Source organism: Salmo salar, chromosome ssa21, assembly GCF_905237065.1.
Source record: "Salmo salar chromosome ssa21, Ssal_v3.1, whole genome shotgun sequence".
NCBI classification, from domain to species: domain Eukaryota; kingdom Metazoa; phylum Chordata; class Actinopteri; order Salmoniformes; family Salmonidae; genus Salmo; species Salmo salar.
Window position 1 is genome coordinate 12103923 of NC_059462.1, and position 21536 is coordinate 12125458.

The following is a 21536-nucleotide window of genomic DNA, read 5'->3' on the forward strand; positions in this document are numbered from 1 at the left end:
CTTACACCCTTTGAAAGATAAACATCTCCTTAATCTAACCACGTTGTCCGATTTCAAAAAGGTTTTACGGCGAAAGCATAAAGTTAGATTATGTTAGGAGAGTACATTGACAATAGCTGTGTGTAATGTTTTGTCAATTCAAAGACAGGCGTCACCAAAACCATAAAACCAGCTAAAATGATGCACTAACCTTTGACAATCTCCATCAGATGACACTCCTAGGACATTATGTTAGACAATGCATGCATTTTTAGTTCTATCAAGTTCATATTTATATCCAAAAACAGCGTTTTACTATGGCGTTGATGTTCAGGAAATCGTTTCCCTCCAATAACCGGCAGTCAAGTCAGCACCACAAATTAACAATGGTTGTGGTTCAAAATGTTAGCAATAAAATATTGTTTTCCTAAGTAATTTTATTTTACATAATGTAATTTCCACCACAACACATATTTCTGAGGTAAATTAGTATATTATGTATAATTTACATTGATTTGTTTTAGATAGGGAAATCATATGGTTGTTATCATAATCTCACAAAAAGGTTGGGTGGAAATATTTTTCATGCAAAATATTTTCAGCTGTCGCCAAGTCAAGTTTATACATTCAGGCATCGTGTCGAATTATTAATTTTAGGAAAACCTTAAACAAATAATATAAGACAAAGATTCTAAAACACGAACTAGCATCTTTTTAACATGAGAACAACGTTTTGTCTTTGACTACACTTAGATGCAACAACTAGAACTTCCAGCACCTATATATTGAGGGAAAAGTTAATTATGAGCTGCACATGTTTTATTTAATGCATGGTTTTATGTCCTGCTTTCTACTGTATATGAGTATCTAAGGCTTAGAAATAGAGCCACATTCCTCTCAGACCAACCATGCTCCATTTGCCTTTTGGTCACCGGGTCGGGTTCAGGGGCAAGTCTAAGCACATGCTGTGGTCTGTACCATATGATGTCTCTCATTGGCCCAAAAAAAACGGTTGGGGCCAACGCGACTCATGGTTTTAACAAGAGCACCACTCTCTGTGTGAACGTCTTGCACGATACCAGGGTAAACGTCCTGATCATACTCCACCACACACCACTTTCCAATCAATGCTTCACTTGATCTTCAACAGGCTGGAAGGCGCTGTGAGATGTGTTGGATTTTCCATCTTGGTCTGCCTCTATTTTTTCAAACAGAGTCACAGTCTGTGGAGTGCAGTGATGTGGAAAAGGAACAGAAGCAACTGAGTATCCTGTGGACCGTCGGTGACGATCTGGAAACAAGAAATTCTAAAAGTTATGCACATTCAAAATATGTAATGATAGCATAGTCTAGTGATAATGTTTGTATAACAAATGTGAGATTTGACATAAAATAACCCACAACTATTACCTGGTGTATCTTCATTGTCCCACAGATTGTCTCCAGGTGATCTGGTGGGAAGGCCTCCAATGCTCTTTATCTCCTTTGAGATATATAAGAGCTTGACAGCTGACTGAACTTTTGACAATTCCTCAAATACAGTTCTTCCATTTGGGAGGTCCTTGCCTTGTGCCACAATTCCATCTGCTCTTTGTTTCACAGATGCTCCTACCCCATCAGCTGGGCCTTTTCCATGTCCGGCTTCTAGGAAATTCCATGTGACTCTCTGGAAGCCCATTTCAAACGGAAGGGTGGAGCGATAGTATAAAAAAAATGTTGACCTATACTGGGTTGTAGGCCCATCACTCACAAAGTGTACAGCAGTAGCCGATGGGCAGAGCACAAGAAAGTAGGCCAGTGTTTTTGAGAGATGGGCCCAGATAGCAGAGGGGTTATCGAAGAGCTCAGTGAGCAAAGTGAAACTGTATAATTGTGGTATATCCAACACAGGTGTGGACAGTCACCTGCTTGTATGAATCACCAAAGTGAACTGCCTAGATTTCACTGGTGTCTTTACACAGGTAGTTCTCTGCAAAGTCAATGATGATCTCCTCTTTCTCCAGATTCACTTTTAATTCTCACCAGTTTTGAGTATTGGTGTCAAATGTTGTGCACGTGTTTCCCCAACTTCTCTTTCAATCCTTTGGAGAAGTCCTCCAGTAGAATCTGCAGTGTGCCACACACCTTTTCTTTTACTGTCAAATGTCTTTGTTTTTCTTCTCTCTCGTCAGCATTGTTTTTCCACTCAAACCACCATGTCTGATCACCAGAATCAAAGTCAAATGTTTTTAACTATTTTGCTAGACAAAGGGAGCACACTGTGTACATGCACTCTTTCTTCAGGTTCTCACAGCACAAAGACTCAATAAGGTTCTCAATGTTGTTGCAGCTGATCACTTTGTGATACTGTAGTTTGTCTGCCATGAACTGGAGGTTGGCGTAGGTTTTGCAGAGGCATGTGTCCCTATCCTGGACTGTTGGCTTGACAACCCAAAAAGGACGTATTTTGCAGAATGGATAGTAGGAAAAGGTTCTGAATTATGCCATTAAAGAAGCGCTTCTGTTTTTTCTTCTTGTTCCTTCTTAGTGTGTCCTTATCCCGTTGTTGCTCTACTGTTGTCATCACGTTCATAAAATCAAGTGATTTTCTCTTCTGTGGCTGTGCTAATTCTGTTACACTGCTTTTTCCTGGAGTATTGAAGACTTGTTGGCCTGTTTTCATTTGCCCTCATTGCTTTTGCTGAAAATCCAAATGATCTGTTTGCGGCTTTGACCAGGCCATACTTTCTCAGGATGTTGCCTCTGAGCACTTTTTAAACCACTTGTTTGTCCTTGGCAATGCACATTTTTTAAAATATTTTTGCTTTAACTCTGCAATGATGGCATTTTGAAACAATAAAATCCTTCTCAAGTTCTTCAGAGTTCCCTTCAGTTCCCTTTCTTTTTGTCTTTGAGGAATCTTTCTCCCCATTTTCTTCATCAGTTTTTCTCAGCTTTCCGTAATGCATTATCAGGTTTGACATTGTCATGCAAAGATCTGTGTATGTTTTTGAGCGACCTCTTCCAACCTTTTTTACTTCCAGCAAGTATTTGACTTCTCATTCCTGTTGCAGACGATGAGGAAGGGGTATCATGTCGTGCATCAGGGGCAGGTATGTTGGCCTCATGTTCTGGCTGCAAGTCATCTGGTGACTGAGGTGTTGTGTTGCCTGATAGGTAGGTCTCCATTGCAACTGTTCTCTTTCAAGCCTGTCTTCTATTCCATTGGTTGCATTTCCATTGCCTTCTCTTGCTTCTTTGTTCTCGCTTTGTCAGCTCAGAGATAGATTTCACTTCTCCTTTTTCTTCCAGCATCTCTCCCTGTCTTATTGCAAATGTTCCTGGTATCATATAGGATACTTTTTTTTGTCATGTCAGTGACCTCTGTGCTGTTTTATGTGGCATCTTCTAAAAACAAAGAAAAATACACACCTTGGAGAATTTTCGAGATTAAACAAATTGAAACAGGATTAAATAAGCCTAAAGTTTAAAACGAATAAGAGAATGTTTTTTTGTCATTTCCACCACTGTTAAGTTTGTAAAAGAAATGACTGATGGAAATTATGATTCTACAGTTTTTGGAGAAAAATGACAGGCTGCTTAGCATGCTTTCGCTAGTATTACAGCTAGCATATAGTTTACACTAAATACATCAAATATGAAAAGAAAATCTAAATATATATATTTTTTTAAGTATAGCCTGTTTGGAAATGACTGACAATAAAAATATTCTGTACACAAGCAATATTTACCTCGATTTTTCTTCAACTTCTGGACATCACATCTGGAACAACTGTAAGTTGCAGCCATGTGCTTCAGTGTCACAATAAGTTTCCATGGTAACTAAATTAAGTCTTTTGAAAAAACTTTATTAATGAGGAATTTGTCCTCAATGGTGGAAATTACACGACTACCAACGGACAGGTATATTTTGTGTAAAAAAACAAAAACAATATAAAAGGGCATACTCACAATAAATATTGATATAAATTTCATTTCATTGACTCTTTCTCTAGTAGATAACATTAATAATTACACATTATACAATGTTTTCCTATAGAAAAACATAGTAGAAGCTCAACATTCTGGGTCAGGGACAAGGGAAAAAGTGAAATGTAGGTATAAAATACATCTGAAAATATGCTAAAATACTTGATAGAGAGGTGTTAAAAAAGGTATGGGGTGATTGTCGTGTTAACTTAACATATAAAGAATTAAAAAATGAAAAATTATATAAAATTCAAAAAATGTACTACCCCAAGGACATAGAAGTGCCCGTTGTTGCAAAATCATCCAAATAAGATAAACATTGGATGCAGTGCCGCAAAGATGTGAGGATACTTTTACATCAGACGAACAAAATACAACAAGTACACATTTTGAATTCATATCGCATATTGATTGCCGAATTAAATGTGCCTTGTGGACCAGCTTTGATTAGAACTGTAAAAAGTGACATTTCATCCAAATAGCTGGCTCTACATTTCCGTCAATGCTTGTTGATGTCCAACTGCATATAATTTCCCCCTGAAACAAAGGCTATCACTATTCAGAGCCACCCACAGTTTTGTTTTCTAGGTTAATAAAAAAAAGTAGTTATTCAATTAAAACAAATTCCTGTCGATACCCACAAAACATTTAAAATGTTCTTTCACATTTTACATTTACATTTAAGTCATTTAGCAGACGCTCTTATCCAGAGCGACTTACAAATTGGTGCATTCACCTTATGATATCCAGTGGAACAACCACTTTACAATAGTGCATCTAAATCTTTTAAGAGGGGGGGGGTTAGAAGGAAAAATATCTGCCACAGATTACATTTACAACGGTGGGAAAAGTCTGGCCGGTTGGTAGCAATCATTTGGCAGGCCCACTCATTTTCAACTCGGAAAAATGTAACTGGACCTAACTAGAAAACTATTTGATGTTTCATGGAGGAATTGTTTACATGTGACACAAGCTCCTCTGAAGTAGAAGCGTGAGGTCGTGGAGCTCCGCACAAAAAGAAAATCAGCATCGCAATTTGAGCTTTTGCGACAAATGCAAACGTATTTAATTGTCACCTGACAGTGGCATTGTCGTGATACTTAAAATCAAGTTATTAATGAATGACATACCTTTAGAAAATACTAATAGACCATCGTAATGGTCCCTGGTAGCAGAGCTATTTATCTCGCCTCTTGCGATGCTCTACGGATAGCGGTGCATACCAAATTTCAGTAATTTAAACATGTACTTTGGCTAGTGCAGGAAAATTGGGTTTAGTGAAATAAAATGTTTGCATTTAAAGCTTCGGCTCAACAGGGCACACGTATGTTTAGAGTCAAGATTTTAAGCAAATGTGCTTTTAGAAGAAAAATGAGTTCCAGGCTTGTTCTCGGCATTGAGACAAGCTGCGACGAGACAGGTGCGGCTGTAATGGATGAAACAGGCTTAATCCTTGGAGAATCTCTTCATTCACAAAAAGAGGTGCACATGAAGTGGGTACAATATAGTATTTTTTTCATGTTCATTCAACAAAAGTGATCGTCTTATTTATCAGTGCAATGCCCCCCTTGGTCAAGATTCAAGATAAAACCTTGCAAAGGACATCATGTTCTCCATTTGTATTTGATTGTAGGACTGGTGGGATTATTCCCACTGTTGCCCAGCGGCTCCACAGAGAGAACATAGGCCGTGTCGTCCAGGAGGCCATGGAGAGGAGTGGCATCACCCAGAGTCAACTGTCTGCTGTAGCCACCACAGTGAAGCCGGGCCTGGCCCTGAGTCTTGGGATAGGCCTGGACTTTAGCCTGAACTTTGTAAAGCTACACCAGAAGCCCTTCATCCCCATCCACCACATGGAGGCCCATGCCCTGACAGTCAGGATGCTCCAGCCTGTAGTATTCCCCTTCCTCGTCCTCCTAGTCTCCGGGGGTCACTCTCTCTTGGCTCTGGCCAGAGGAATCGATGACTTTCTTCTCCTGGGTCAAACACTGGATGAAGCTCCAGGGGACACTATGGACAAGGTAAAGAGTATAACTTGGCCGGTGGGTTTTCTTGGCCTTGAATTTGTGACATTTGTGTGTTCACAGGTGGCGAGACGTTTGTCACTCATCAAACACCCAAAGTGCTCCATGATAAGTGGGGGTCAAGCAATAGAGCTTCTGGCTCGAGATGGAGACAGGTTGAAGTTTCTCTTCAAGCCACCAATGGGAGCGCACTATGACTGTAACTTTTCCTTCGCTGGTCTGCGAAATCAGGTGACGATGTCAATACAGAAAAAAGAGAAGGAGGAAGGTAATAAATAATTCATGAAGATATAATATGCATTTATATCATAACCTTTCCCTAATCAACTAATATAATCAGATAATTTAAATTGAAGGACAATTAGTCCATTGTTGATATTGGCCCAACATGTTTTGCATGTCAGCCAGCCATCAATGTTTCGAGATATATAACTTTCAAAATACAGAAGTCCCAGCTATATTTCTTTATTTTGAAAGTTATATATTGATCCTTGATTGCTGATATGCAAAACATTTTGGGACTATATCAACAATTGACTAATGAAACAAATACCAAAAGATCATTTTTGTGTGAAAATGCACCTACATGTGTTTTTTCATCCAAGGTGTGGAGCAGGGAACTTTGTTGTCATGTGTTAATGACATAGCTGCTGCTATGCAGCACACAGTGGCCTCTCACATTGCCAAGCGCACACATCGTGCCATTTTGTTCTGTAAGGCCAAAGGCCTCCTGCCTTCCTGCAATCCAACACTGGTGAGTGAAATCCTATCATTGGATAGTGGTTTTCACAGCTATCAAGATGATCTAATCCACAATATTGCATTGAATTATCTCCTTCAGAAAGTATTCACACCCCATGACTTTTTCCACTTTGTTGTGGATTTAATTGTCATTTTTTTTGTCAACGATCTACATAAAATACTCCATGGAAGAAGAAATTCTAACATTTGTAAAAAAATGAATAAGAATAAATCACTAATATACACTGAGTAAACAAAACATTAAGAACACCTGCTCCTTCCATGACATAGAATCCAGGCGAAAGGTATCCCTTATTGATGTCACTTGTTAAATCAGTGTAGATGAAGGGGAGGAGACAGGTTAAAGAAGGTTTTTTAAGCTTTGAGACAATTGAGACATGGATTGTGTGTGTGCACCATCCAGAGGGTGAATGGGCAAGAAAAAATATGGGTATGGTAGTAGGTGCCAGGCGCACTGGTTTGTGTCAAGAACTACAACGCTGCTGGGTTTTTCACGCGCAACAGTTTCCTGTGTGTGTCAAGAATGTTCCACCACCCAAAGGACTTCCAGTCCACTTGACACAACTGTGGGAAGCATTGGGGTCAATATGGGCAAGCATCCTTGTGGAACGCTTTTGACACCTTGTAAAGTCCTTGCCCCGATGAATTGACACTGTCCTGAGGCCAAGAGGAACTCAATATTAGGAAGGTGCTCCTACTGTTTGGTATACTCAGTGTACAATGAGCGCCAAAAGTATTGGGGCAGTGACACTTTTTGGTTTGTTTTGGCTCTGTACTCCAGCCCTTTGCGAGGCATTGGAAAACCTCCCTGGTTTTTGTGATTAAATCTGTATTTGAAATTCACTGCTCAACTGAGGGACCTTACAGATAATTGTATGTGTGGGGTAGAGATGAGGTAGTCATTCAAAAATCCTGTGAAACACTATTATTGCACACAGAGTGAGTCCATGCAATTTGTTAAGCACATGTTTACTCCTGAAATTATTTAGGCTTGCATAATTTGTAACAATTTTGAAAAACTTAATTCCACTTTGACATTATGCGGTATTGTGCGTAGGCCAGTGACACAAAATCTCAATTTAATACATTTTCAATTCCGGCTGTAACACAACAAAATTTGGAAAAAGTAATGTGGTGTGAATATTTTCTGAAGGCACAGTATTTCTACAAACAATGGTATGGTGTCCATACGGTGTCCTAAATGTTTTGCTCTGTTAGGTGGTGTCAGGAGGAGTTGCCAGTAACCAGTACATCCGAAAGACTTTGAAAATTGTCACAGACACCACTGGATTACATTTGCTTTGTCCTCCTTCCAAGTTTTGTACTGACAATGGAGTCATGATTGCATGGTATGTAGAAGACTATTAGTTATTTTGGTTTTGAAAATATATCGTTAGTTTTGTCACATGCACAAGTACAGTGAAATTCTTAACTTGCATGCTCTACCCAACAATGCAGTACTCAATATCAAAATAGTATAACTAATTTAAAAATATATATATACACACACTCATTCAAGGGTTTTTCTTTATTTTTACTATTTTCTACATTGTAGAATAATAGTAAAGACATCAACACTATGAAATAACACATGTGGAATCATGTAGTAACCAAAAGTGTTAAACAAATTAAAATATATTTTATATTTGTCACGCCCTGACCATAGAGAGCCCTTGGTTCTCTATGGTGTAGTAGGTCAGGGCGTGACTAGGGGGTGATTTAGTATGTCTATTTCTATGTTGGTGCTAATATGGTTCCCAATTAGAGGCAGCTGTTTATCGTTGCCTCTGATTGGGGATCATATTTAGGTAGCTATTTCCCCACCTGTGTTTTGTGGGATATTGATTGATTGTTAGTGTGTTTGGGCACTACGTCCTCACGGTCTTTGTAAGTTTTGTTATTTTGTTAGTTTCACTTAAATAAATATGTGGAACTATACTCACGCTGCGCCTTGGTCCGATCATTTTGAAGAACGTGACAATATTTGAGATTCTTCAAAGTAGCCACCCTTTGCCTTGACGATAGCTTGGCACACTCTTGGCATTCTCCCAAACAGCTTCACCTGGAATGCTTTTCCAACAGTCTTGAAGGAGTTCCCACATATGCTGAGCACATGTTGGCTGCTTTTCCTTCACTCTGCAGTCCAACTCATCCCAAACCATCTCAATTGGGTTGAGGTCGGGTGATTGTGGAGGCCAGTTCATCTGATGCAGCACTCCATCACTCTCCTTCTTGGTCAAATAGCCCTTACACAGCCTGGAGGTGTGTTGGGTCATTGTTCTGTTGAAAAAAAAAAAAGATAGTCCCACTAAGCACATATCACCTCGCATAGTGAATTCTAAATCACCGTGTCACCAGCAAAGCACCATCACACCATCTCCTCCATACTTCATGGTGGGAACCACACATGCGGAGATCATCCGTTCACTTACTCTGTGTCTCACAAAGACACGGTAGTTGGAAACAAAAATCTCAAATTTGGACTCATCAAACCAAAGAACAGATTTTCACCGGTCGAATGTCCATTGCTGGTGTTTCTTGGCCCAAGCAAGTCCCTTCTTATTGGTGTCCTTTAGTGGTTTCTTTGCAGCAATTCGACCATGAAGGTCTGATTCACGCAGTCTCTGAACAGTTGATGTTGAGATGTTCTGTTACTTGAATTCTGTGAAGCATTTATTTGTGCTGTAATTTGAGGTGCAGTTAACTCTAATGAACTTATCCTCTGCAGCAGAGGTAACTCTGGGTCTTCCTTTTCTGTGGCGATCCTCATGTGAGCCAGTTTCATCATAGCGCTTGGTTTTTGCGACTGCACTTGAAGAAACTTTCAAAGCTCTTGACATTTTTCGGATTGACTGACCTTCATGTAATGTACTGTCGTTTCTCTTATTTGAGCTGTTCTTGCCTTAATATGAACTTGGTATTTTACCACATAGGGCTATCTTCTGTATGCCATCCCTACCTTGTCACAACACAACTGATTGGCTCAAATACATTAAGGAAATAAATTCCATAAATTCTTTTAACAAGGCACACCTGTTAATTGAAATGCATTCCAGGGGCATCATTTATAAACGCTGCATAGGCACAAAAGAAGGCGTACGTCACTTTCTAAGCAAACTTTTTGGGGTTTATAAAAATAAAAAAAACTTGACGGGAGAATGTGCGGTCCTCCACGGACACTTTGACCCATACGTACGCACATAACCTGGAGAAATGAGAAACTGCAACTCTTGATGGCAGAAGGATGAAACTCGAGAAACGTGTAAAAAAAAAATAATCTAAATATTACCTCACATATGACGAGTTCCCTGGAGTGTACACAAATAAAAACACACAAACATTTAGGATAAATACAAATGGAGATATGTTTTTGCAAAATAACCCCTCATATGTTGTACAGTTTAATCAGGAATCATATTTAATTGGATCTGTCAAAGGGTGGCTACTTTGAAGAATATAAAATATTTTAATTTGTTTAACACTTTTTTGGTTACTACATGATTCAATGTGTTATTTCATAGTTTGTCTTCTATTATTCTACAATGTAGAAAATAGTACAAACAAAGAAAAACCCTTGAATGAGTAGTGTGTCAAATGTTGACTGGTACTGTATATAATAAAAACATAAGATAGTAAGCTATAATACACAGCCTATATATGGCTTTGGAGTCCAGTGCATTCAACCACACTTTATTTCAGGAATGGAGTTGAGCGACTGAGGGAAGGAAAGGGCATCCTGTCCCATACTGAGGAGGTCAACTATGAGCCCAAGTAAGTAAAAAAGATGACTAACTTCTATTGATAACAGTTCTATAGCTTAATTGTTGCCCCTTGTGTTCTAGAGCTCCCCTGGGTGTGAACATAACAGCAGAAGTGAAGGAGGCAGCTATCAAACTTCCACCATTAAAGCTGAGGTTTACGGACTGACGTTCACTTATGTGCATATCCATGATGCATATAATTCCTACTATTTACGATTAAACTTTTGAAATACATCCTGGCAGAAATGACTCCGTTCTGTGTTAGGTGTTTCATTTTGTTTTTTTATTCAATTGACTTCCAATATATTATACCATTAAGTCAGTCATTTCCATTAATAATATAAATGTAATACATTCATCTTGAACATAAATAGAATGGCTCCCTGAGTCATAAGTTCACTACTACTTTAAGCTAGCCCAGTCAGGCTAGATCCTAGGCTGACCTCCAGGGGTCACTGCCTTTGCCGGGGCCGCTGGCTGTCCTTATCCAGCCTCAGTGACTCCAGGGTGGGCTGGGAGCTATGGGTTGGCCCCTCTCCCTGCAGCCTAACCTTAGGGTTGGCTGTCCTGCTCCTCTGGGGTTGAAGCTGGAGAACTGGGGCCGAGCTGCTCCTCCCAAAGTGGCCTGCAGACACTGACAGGCCAGGAGTGCGGCTTGTCTTTTTGGACAAACCTGACGTAGGTAGAGGCGACAAAGACGATTGCGACTTTTATATGAAATAGATTCAAATAATTATAATTATGTACAGCATAACAAAATGTACCTTTTTTGTTGCGCTGAGGAACAGGTGGGCCACCATTTATCTCCAAACTGTGTTAAAAAGGACAAATGATTGATGTTATCCCAGCTAGAAATATGAAAGCATTGATTTTTTGGGGCAAAAAAACCAAAACATACCTTAGTGATGGCAGCCCCACTATTTTCTGCCTTTCGAACTCCGCAGTAAAAATGTGTGAGATCTTGGCGTCCTCGATGAGATGCTGGGTCAAAAGGTCGTACATAGATGGAGTGTTTCGACATTCCACCAACAAGAGGCGATGTGCGTGACGGTTAAAGGTGAGGTAGCCGAGGGCACTTGAAGATGCTGTTCGCACCTGAAAATATTCCAGATTTTATCACCATGCTTGTATCAAATCTGCACATCGTAACCTGAAATATGTAAAGTTGGATAGCAATTGATGGTTGTAGAATGAATTATCTTGATAGTCTGTTAGATTTCAGGCAATAGTCATAGACAGGAATGCTCCCCCATACCACAAGTCCCATCCTTACCTCTTCCTCCTCAGAATACAGGTGAGCACATAGGTGACCAACAGCTCCCATGGTGACAATAGCATCAGGAATGCCTGCCCGGGTGTGAGCCAGACTGGCTAGCAACTGAGCTATGGCAAAAATGTATGCAGTAAGGTAAGACTAGTGTTCTTCTATACTGAACAAAAATATAACATGCACCAATTTGAGATTTTACTGAGTTACAGTTCATAAGGAAATCAGTCAATTGAAATAAATAAATTATGCATCTGTTGGTCACAGATACCTTAAAAAAAAATGGGCCTCAGGATCTCATCACGTATTTCTGTGCACTCAAAACTGCACATTTGAGTGGGTTTTTATTGTCCCCAATAAATATTAATAATAAATAATGATCATGCCGTTTAATCAGCTTCTTGATATGCCACACCTGTCAAGTGGATGGATTATCTTGGCAGAAATTCTCACTAAACAGGGATGTGAACAAATTTGTGCACAAAATGTGAGAGAAATAAGCTTTTTCTTCGTATGGAACATTTCTGGGGTCTTTTATGAAACCAACAGTTTACATGTTGCGTTTTATATTTTTGCTCAGTGTATATAATGTTCTTCCCATACATAGTACTGGGCTGAAGTTACCTGTCAGGACCACAGTGTTGGGATTAGTGGACTGCAGAAGGTCTACAAGGACAGTCACCCCTCTGGCAGACAGAGTCACCTGGTCCATGTCCGTGATCACTTTGGCCAGCACAACTATCTGGAGAGACCAGTTACCACGAAATGAAAAGGTAGCGATAAAAGGCATTACCTAACGCTAATTTTGTGTCAAGTCGGAAAACACATACAAATCAGCAGCTGCTAATGACTCAATATTACTGTGGCCGTCAGGTGATTTTTTAAAATTTTTATGATCTGCTTCATGGCTACCTGAAAAGCAGCTTTGGCCCTCTCCATCTCGTTCCTGGAGTTCAAGAAGGGCTCGTACATGGCTATGGGAATGCCCCCATTCTGCAGGATGGCTGCCTGCTGGGTGGTGTTGTTGTAGGCAAACAGAGACAGGGCATAACCAGCCTCCAGGGAGATGTCCTGCTGGGAAAAGGCAAACATGACAAATTGCCATGGGGAATGCACTTTACGGAGTGTCAACACCCCTTAGTGCTTGAGCAGTCCTTGACCATTAGGTGCCAGTAGTTCATTGCACATTGAGATAACAGTATTGAATCTTGGATGCTTTTCTTTCAAATCTCTACTAGACCCATAACTTGTTCCACCTCATCTTGTTAGTGACTGTGCTGACATACCGAAAGGTTCTGGGCTAAAGTTGGTTTGAAGTAGCCCACACCTTTCAAATGGTTTACCTGATCTGGCACTCGCAGCAACTCTAGAACTGTTTTGTAGGTAAACTCCTCTTTTTCCCAGAAGGTTGTTTGTAGGTCCTGGTTTCCAAGCAGCACACAGGCCAGCGTTTGAGCCACTTGGACCTGAGGGAGAATCAACATGTCACCCAAGCCTCAATTTCTTTCAATGGAAAATTCTATTATTGGACACCCTTTGTTTGTGGGACTTTTGTGGCACTACCAAGGACATTTAAGAGGAAAGAACATTTTTTTTTTTTTGTGATCAATTTTCAAATGTATTTACCTTGACCTGCAGTGATTGTTGGTGCTTCACAAGTTCTAACAGAGTTGGAATGGCTTGCTCCTCAGCTATGACCCTCTGGCTGTTTGGGTTATTGGTGTGTGCCCCTCCTAAAAATAGATGTACAAAAAATGCATGCACTAGAAGTCATGGTATATTATTAGCTTGTATACTATGACCTGTTTCCAAGTCAAGTCTGAAAGCCATGTTACTACTGTAGCACTGTTAAAACATCAATGGGCAAAAATCATCAAGTAGTATCATGAAATCAAATCTCCCATTGATACCAATGCATGGTTTATGCAAACCTTTGAGTGCATGTACTGTGTGTTTCTCAAGATAAGATTAAGGCTACAGTGAGAATGTACAAACCAATACACAGGATGCCCAGGGATCGTATAACGCTGAGGAGGGTACTCTCTGTGGTCCGGGACCCCCGTAGTAGACGAACCAGTGGGGGCACCCCATTTTCTTTACACAGCCCGTCCTGGTGGCTCCGACTGTCCCTGCTCAGTGCTATAACTGCCTGGCAGCCTGAAACACAATACTATTTGTTTACACTTTACCAAGCTGAATTGAATGTAAACCTTGACTTGAATTCTTTCATAAGGGCCCTCTCTGGCCTGACCAGATCTGAAACCTCCACACCACATTTGACAATTGGTGGCAGTGCTGGGATGTGAGTGAGGGATGCCTTTATGGAGTGTCGGCCAGCAGTGGTGTCCATCAGTAAAGATGACAGGACGAAGGCATAAGTTGCTGCCAGCTGTCAGCTCATGAAAGTCATGGCGGAAAATATTATCTAGGTAAGCTAGTTGGCTAGAGTTATCACCTGTCAATTAGTTGGCCCTAATAACAATTTTGGGTTAGCATAGTGTAAAGTTAGTCGCTAGGGCTGTAAGCTGCCATTAGCGGTCATGACTGTTATGCCATTACTATGATGGCGTTATGTAGACTTTGTGACAAACGGTTCAGGTAAAGTGTTACCTAGAATTAAATCTGTACATTCACTTTTTAAACCATTGGTCGGGGTGTTATTGTGGTCAGGCGCAGGCCTACCATTTCCACATCATTAACCTCAGTTCGTCTCCCTTTTAAGAGAACGACAGGCATTTGTTTGGTGAAAAAGAAGGCTGGAATTAAAGAACCATCTGTCGTCTTGTCTGGACAGAAACTATTTCAGAGGCTGCTGTACAGATGTTCTGTAGACATGTGTGACAGCCCGAGGACCTGAGGGAAGAGTAGAGGCTCTTAACTTGTTACAGCAACAAACAAAAAAATACCCGGGAACACGTGTTCAAGGAATGACAGAGGTATGGGGAGTGACCCATCCCATTCCAATTGATACCCCAGTTCTTCCAAATCAACTTTGGGATATTGAAATGTTTGTCACATTCAATTTTGTTTTCCTCTTATTTTCAAGGTGTTGGGATCCCCAATGGAGGGATAGACAGACAGGCATTCCTGACTGCATGCCTTCCTGTGCTCTGGCTGCGAGTGATGAGTCTAGCAGAGGAAAGCCGTCTGGGGGTAGGAGGCGGCTGATCTTGCGGTGACAGAGGTGAGCCTCGCTCCAGCACAAACCTCAGGGTGCCTGTTTATGGTACAGTCAATCATTTATCTGCGTCGCCTGTCAACAACGCATGGAAGTTTCGTTGTTTTACGACACTCAGTGTTTAGTTTCATCGATCCCCGGAGACTGCATCCCCTTGACTGAATAAAATGTCTGGAAAAGCTTGATGTCAGCGAGCCAACTCTGTTCATGAACCGATGATTGCCATTTAACATCCTCTTGTGAGAGAGATTACTTTGGTGTAAAAGACCTCTTTTGCGTAAGAGACTTAGCAAGTACAGAGCAAGTACATTTAAAACAAAAAATATGAGAAATGAGAGAACCTACCGACGTATTGCATCCTGTCGGAGGAGGAGAGGATGAGCTCGAGGATGAAGTGGTAGCCGATGTGCTCTGCCATGAGTCTCTGTTGCTTCAGAGTGTGTCCTGCCAAGGCCCATAGAGAGACGGCCCCCTGCTCCCTCGCCTCCACCTGGAACACCTGGGTCACGTTCAATAGGGAGAAAAAGATTGAAATGGGGAGGTACTATCTGAATTTGTCCCATAAGAACACAGATGTTCATTTTCTGTTGCAAAACAGTTTGATACAGTGTGCCCTACTGAACTCAACCCTGAACATGGCCCAGGGGACACAAGTTAAAGTACATGAATATAAAATGTTCAAGAATTCCATAAGCATATTTAGAAATGAGGGAAACAATGATTTGACTTGCTCAGGTCCGACCTTTAAGAGTCGTAGGAGGTGCTTGGCGGCCGACTTCTTCAGAAAGCGGGCCTGTATGGCAGGGTTGTGATCGGCGATGGCCTCCAGGGCTCTGGCCGCCTTCACCTGCGCGGCTATCTTCCTCCCCCGCAGTATGAGCACCAACGGGGCCACGGCGCCCGCTCCACAGATGGTGTCCTGGTTCTCCCGGTGTCCCTTAGCCAGCTCAGCCAGAGCCGCGCACACCTCCTCTTGCAACACTTCTGGAGATACATGGCCAGAAAGACGATTCATCATCATGTTCTATATCATCATCGTCTTACTCATGATTTAACAGTGTACCTGATCTGACAGTCAAGAGCTCCACAAGTTGTGGAATCCCCCCAGCCAGAGCCACGGCCGTCTGGTTGCCGGGGCTATGGACACACAGCGCCTTGATGCACCGCACAGTGTTCACCAGCACATCATGTAGGTCCGAGCCCAGGAGCCTCACCAACGGGGCCACTCCACCCTGGGGACACAGGAATAAACTGTCAAACACGCACGCACGAATCGTCAAACATACACAAATACAGACACACACACGTGTGCGCGCACACACACACACCTGGTTATAACTGAACACACCTATTAGTTACAGCAATACTAACCAGATGGGCTATGGGAAAGACTGATTATATCAGTAGTACTAACCTGCTGGGCTATGAGGGACTGGTACTGGTCACTGTGCCCTGCCAGGTCTGCCAGCATGAGGGCACAGCGGGAGTGGAGCTCGGCCTGCTGGCTGCCCAGCAGATTGATCAGCACCGGCACGGCACCATAGCGCACCAGGGCCTCACACACGGGCGTCCTCTCCGAGATGTGACACACCACGGCGGCAGCCATACGTTGCAGCGCTGGTCTTGTGCTGCGCATTAGCTCCAACAGGGCCGGGATCCCTCCTACAGAATAGGTCAACTGCTTTAGGGTCCTTCGATATTTTGATTCTATTGCAATTGGCCTAGCTTTGTATTCCGTAGTATAAAAAAAATGTTTAATTATGTAATGTTAATGCTGTAAGTATAACTCCAAGCATGGTTGTAAATTGGCAATACAAAGCTAGTATTCATGGCTAGTATAAAACAAGGCATTCCTGTCTAATATAGGCCCAAACCCTCCAAAAACTCACTCACCTGCATCCATGATATCCCTCCAGAAGGACTTGGCTGTGACACACAGAGCTTCCAGGCAGCGTATGGCCATCTCCAGCCTGCGGTGGTCCTCGCTGTGCAGCATCTCTGCTCCATCACACACACACACACACACCTCCGTATCAGTGCAGACTCATCGAACGAATACAACCTGCGATCCAAACATTGGCCTCGCTTAACCCTCGCTCGCTAGCTAATTCCCCATCTCCATCTTTTCCACCAGGCAGCGTACCCACGAGGATCTTCCAGACAGGCAGGTCCGGCAGGCCCAGCGAGATGAGGTGCCTGAGGACTTTGGGGTGGAAGTAGAGGGCGGCCAGCTGCACAACGTCGTTGCCCTTGCTGTCCCTCCTCCGCCAGTCGGCTCCTGCGGACAGCATGTAGTCCAGGCCATCCACGGAGCCCGACGTGGCCGTCAGGAGCAACGGGCAGCTGCGGTACCTGAGGAGACAAAAAAACAACACCGTCAACCTGTGTGCACGTAGAAGATGCATCCGTACCACCTCCAGTGCATTTTGTGGTGTCTGTTACTTGTATGTCAGTGGAGGCTGCCGAGGGGAGGACGGCTCATAATAATGGCCGGAATGGAGTCAATGGAATGGTATCGACGACATGGAAACCACTGTGTTTGATACCATTCCAATGACTCTATTCCGGCCATTATTATGAGCCGTCCTCCCCTCGGCAACCTCCACTGTTGTATGTGCTGATTACAGAGCAATGTCATGCTAGTGTTACATTAAATGACACTGAAAGCATCTGTGTAACGGTGCCAGTGGCCTGCTGTTGCATCCTATTGATCCCTGTTAGACATGTCATCTATTCTAAACCTAGAAGTGTCTCCTCACTCACTCGGCAGTGGTTTGCATCTCCACCAGCTCTGGGTCTTTCCTGCAAAGGGCCTGTATGCAGGCCACCTGGCCGTAGTAGGCAGCAAAGTGCACAGCCATCCAGCCCCTGCGGTCCACTAGCCGGTGGTCGGCCTGCAGAGCCAGCAGACAGCTGATGGCCTCCAGGGAACCACACTGAGCAGCCAGGTGCATGGGAGTGGAGCCTGGAACAGGTACAAACAAAGAGTGGAAAGCCGTGTCTGAAAGCCCTATTTCGTTACAGTAGAGTGAGGCTGGCATGTTCACACTGGTATGTGCTTACCAGCTCCTTTTGGGGGCCCAACACCACCTCCAGATTTCACTGCAAAATAAAGGTGTTTGTAAACAGTTTTGAGGACAGTGTGTAAATGAGAGTAAGGGAGAAAGAGGCATGTCTCTGACCTGTGCGGCTGAACCTGCCGCTGCTTGTCTGGTTGAGGTTGACCCCGGTGGTGGCCAGCTGGCAGATGATGTGTGTGTGGTTGTGTTTGGCGGCGTGGTGCAGCAGGGAGTAGCCCTGCTCGTCCAGGACTCCCAGGTGAGATGGAGAGTTCCGGCGGCACAGCGAGTAGAACACAGCGGATAGGCCGCGCTCTGCCGCAGCACGCAGGCCGAATGGCACACTCTGACCCCAGTGAGAAATAACACACACGATCATACAAGCCTTTTACATTTACCTAATACTAAAAAAAAAGAGAACAGCTTCCTATATCTTCTTTTTCATCATCACCTTGCAATTGATGGCCTTTTTGTAGCCAAATGTCTTCTTGAACTGCTCATGCAGCTGAACGTCAGAGAGAGGCAGTCTCTTCCCTCTCAGGGTTTTGACGGCAGTGTTGAGGGCCTCCCACCATGGAACCACGTTAGGCTGAGGGTAGAATGAGCCCACCTCAATGGAGATCACATGATAGCTGCCAAAAGACATCAAGCAGCGCGTAAGAGCCTGACCATTGGACACTGAAAAGCATGGGTTTGTGTTCTCTTACAAGTGCATCTGTGTGCGAGTGTGTGGAGTACAAGGCCTCCGAGCTCAATGTAAGTGAGATGTGTGTGTTTATGCGTGCATGTTAAGACAGCTTCTCTGCAAGTGAACTTAACATACTTATTGCCGTTGACCTTGTGGACTGGTACGGGGAAGTGCTCTTTGTAGGTGGTGTCCTGACTTAGCAGGTCTCTTAGGTGATCCACTGCAAGACTCTGCAGTGCAGCAAAGGCCTCCTGGAGGGAACCACAAGACAACCTGATTTCATTATGAAACTAGGGCCTCACTGTGGAAGTAGATAGCTCTTAAGTGGCTTGTGACGGCTCACTAGTAAGTGAATCTAACTCTCACCTTTGTTTCCTCAGAGACCTCCTCCAGCTGAGGGGTTCCGATGTCAACTTCAATCCCACCGTGAAGGTGAAAATACTCATCTGACTTGTACGGAAAATGTTTACAGGCGAACGCAGGTCCAAGGAGCAATGGTGGTAATTCCCTCTCTGTCTTCAGTTTATCATCTACAAAAACAGAATGAAAACAACGATAAACACATATGTTGCAACCCCAGAGTCAATGGTATGATAGCCATAGGGAACCTAGGCACGAAACGTGGCAATGCCTTCAAATTATGCAGGCATCGCCACACACATTAATGTTAAAACATTCCAAACCGTTCCTACAAGTCAGAATGTTGAATAAACATAATTTGAACTTACTCTGCCGATTGTCTGTGGCGTTGGTCCTTCAGTTGGTTGAAATGTGAGGTAATATCCAAAGGAAAGTGTTATTAGCCTGACTTCAAAATACGTATCTCTGTGTGTGTGGCAATTAAGATTTGTTTGCTTGTGACCAAAGGCATGTGCACAAGACGGAAGTACAGTAACCGAAGTCTGCAGGTGTTTACATGGTTTTACACGTGTCAGGTGATATACATTTCAACAGCAGTACTGGCGCTCTAAAAAAGTTGTGAAACAACGCTGTACTGTGGATATTTTGTCAAAAGTTTCGAGCAGCTGAAGGACCAACCACACAACCGGTAGAGTAAGTTAAAAAGGAATTGTAGTCAACATTCTGGCTTATAAGGAAAACTTTGATTTTGCATTGCTATGTTTCAGACTGTATATTAAGTATTGGTATAAAAGTCTGATTTATTAGGCAATGGGGAACCTAGTTGTTTCAGTGACAGAAAATTGGCCTCAGTCTAGAATTCAAATAGCATTATGAACACAGTAAGTAAGTAGCACAGAGATGTAGCTAGTGTTGCTCATGGAGATCCTGTAATTTATATTTCATTGTTGCGCTGTAGCAACCAACCTGAGTAAGCAGGCAGCATCTGCGCCAGGTCTGGGATCTTCATCCTCTTCTTTAGCCCTACCAGGAAGGGCACCAGGAAGGTGAGGAGGCGCAGGTAAGCCAGGTCTCTGCACACCTCTGCCTTCCTCTCCAAGCAGCCCCTAACCAGGCCTGCCTGTAGACCCAGCCTCTGCTGCAGCCTCTGGTAGGTGGCCAGCTCCAGCCTCTCCTCAGTCAGCCTCACCACACTGGCCAGACTGTGGGCGCCCTCGAACACAAACAGGTTGCCGTGCTGTCGGGCAGAGGACAGGTAGGATGTCAGCTTAAGCAGGATGCTCTCCTGGTGTTGGGAAAAAAGGCTCTCCTCCTCTGCACTGTTGGGGTCGTAGGTAGGATCCACACTGACTTCCATGTTGTATATGCCCTGGTAACAGGGCTCCTCTGAGATGTCCTGAAGACCTGGAGGATGGAACAAGCATCACCAGTTGAGGGGAATCTTATTTCTAAAGTAGGCATGTTCAATTGAATCTAATCAACATCATTATTACAAAAACGGACACAATTTTGCCTCAAAGTTAGGGCATGCGTTTATCTATGTCAGTATTGATCTTGCATTACATTACATTTCTCTGTCTGTCACCCAAATACCTGCAGTGAGAAACTCTGCAAACACATCTTTCTTCGTCTGGGGTACTCCATTTGAGTCGACACCCATGCTGCTTCTCCAGAGTTCAGAGAAGCGAATGCGATTTTCTCTAGGAATATAGGCTCCATGCCAAAGAGCCTTGATAGTGTAGTCAATATTAACCAAAATTTGACCTACTTTCGTATCATAATATGCTGGAGACAGTTGGCACGAGGTGCTCTGGTCAAAGTTTGGCTCAAGACTTATAAATGGCACTTGGTTGAAACAATAGATGCCAACTGTGAGCTCTCGGACTATTTGATGGACCACCTTGTAATCAAGAGGGACTCGGGCATCCACAGGTGCGAGAATGATGCAGTTTGAGTCGGTGAAGTTCCTCATTTGTTTGATTATGCCTGGCGGCATTTCAACTGGCTGAGTGAAGTCATCGCCACCCAGAAACCAGTTACAAGAGGTCAGGCTCAGCAACTCCTGAACTTCACCCTTTTCGTACTTCTCAAAGAAAGCGTTGGCATTTCTTTGAGCTGTCAATGCAGCAAGGTAGGCCGTGTCATCCTTCTCTTCAACAGAAGAATGTTGTAATCTGGACGAAGAACTGGATGTCAGTGAGCGCGACATTACTTCCATAGTTTACGTTAGCTAGCAGGCTATTTGAACCATTGCTTACACTCTAAATGACTTGCATAGACCGTTTTAGAATAATGGGTGAAACTTGTTGGTACCATCACAGCACAATATTGTTGTCTCAAAAGTCCAAATGAATGTGTAAGATTCTTTGCTCTTGGCAACCAAGACGCTCTGCCTTGGTTACGGGCGCGCGATGTCTAGACAGACTTGGGGTGCGTTCGTAAATTCGTCAGTTATTCTGCTCTCTGGCATACTCAAAGAGAGTGCTCTG

The 21536-nt window shown here is 43.0% G+C and overlaps 2 protein-coding genes and 1 long non-coding RNA gene across 5 annotated transcripts; 1 reads left to right on the top strand and 2 right to left on the bottom strand.

Annotated features, from left to right (window-relative positions):
* Positions 1–307: 307 nt before the first annotated feature.
* LOC106581730 (uncharacterized) lies at positions 308–4478 on the bottom strand. The gene is made up of 3 exons (XR_001323172.2): positions 3711–4478; positions 1390–3366; positions 308–1270 (listed from the first exon to the last, which is right to left on the bottom strand). It is a non-coding gene; the product is annotated as an uncharacterized lncRNA (long non-coding RNA).
* Positions 4479–4895: 417 nt separating this feature from the next.
* Positions 4896–10729, top strand: osgepl1 (O-sialoglycoprotein endopeptidase-like 1). Of its 2 annotated transcripts, XM_014164257.2 has the most exons (7): positions 4897–5441; positions 5582–5969; positions 6036–6240; positions 6578–6726; positions 7953–8083; positions 10434–10505; positions 10577–10729. In XM_014164257.2, exons 1-7 carry the CDS (start codon positions 5236–5238, stop codon positions 10659–10661), a joined length of 1236 nt encoding a protein of 411 aa, XP_014019732.1. In that variant the 5' UTR covers positions 4897–5235; the 3' UTR covers positions 10662–10729. The 2 variants fall into 2 exon arrangements, with proteins under 2 accessions (XP_014019731.1, XP_014019732.1); XM_014164256.2 differs by having other exon boundaries at positions 4896–5441; positions 5582–6240.
* Positions 10730–10756: 27 nt separating this feature from the next.
* Positions 10757–21392, bottom strand: ankar (ankyrin and armadillo repeat containing). Of its 2 annotated transcripts, none has more exons than XM_045704433.1 (23): positions 20641–21392; positions 20014–20451; positions 19054–19217; positions 18823–18938; positions 18451–18631; positions 18123–18345; positions 18004–18042; positions 17704–17905; positions 17084–17292; positions 16834–16938; positions 16355–16602; positions 16004–16172; positions 15683–15924; positions 15286–15439; positions 13758–13919; positions 13389–13495; positions 13106–13228; positions 12675–12833; positions 12387–12504; positions 11769–11878; positions 11394–11590; positions 11260–11306; positions 10757–11168 (listed from the first exon to the last, which is right to left on the bottom strand). In XM_045704433.1, exons 1-23 carry the CDS (start codon positions 21263–21265, stop codon positions 10948–10950), a joined length of 4359 nt encoding a protein of 1452 aa, XP_045560389.1. In that variant the 5' UTR covers positions 21266–21392; the 3' UTR covers positions 10757–10947. The 2 variants fall into 2 exon arrangements, with proteins under 2 accessions (XP_045560389.1, XP_014019729.2); XM_014164254.2 differs by having other exon boundaries at positions 12675–12836.
* Positions 21393–21536: the final 144 nt, after the last annotated feature.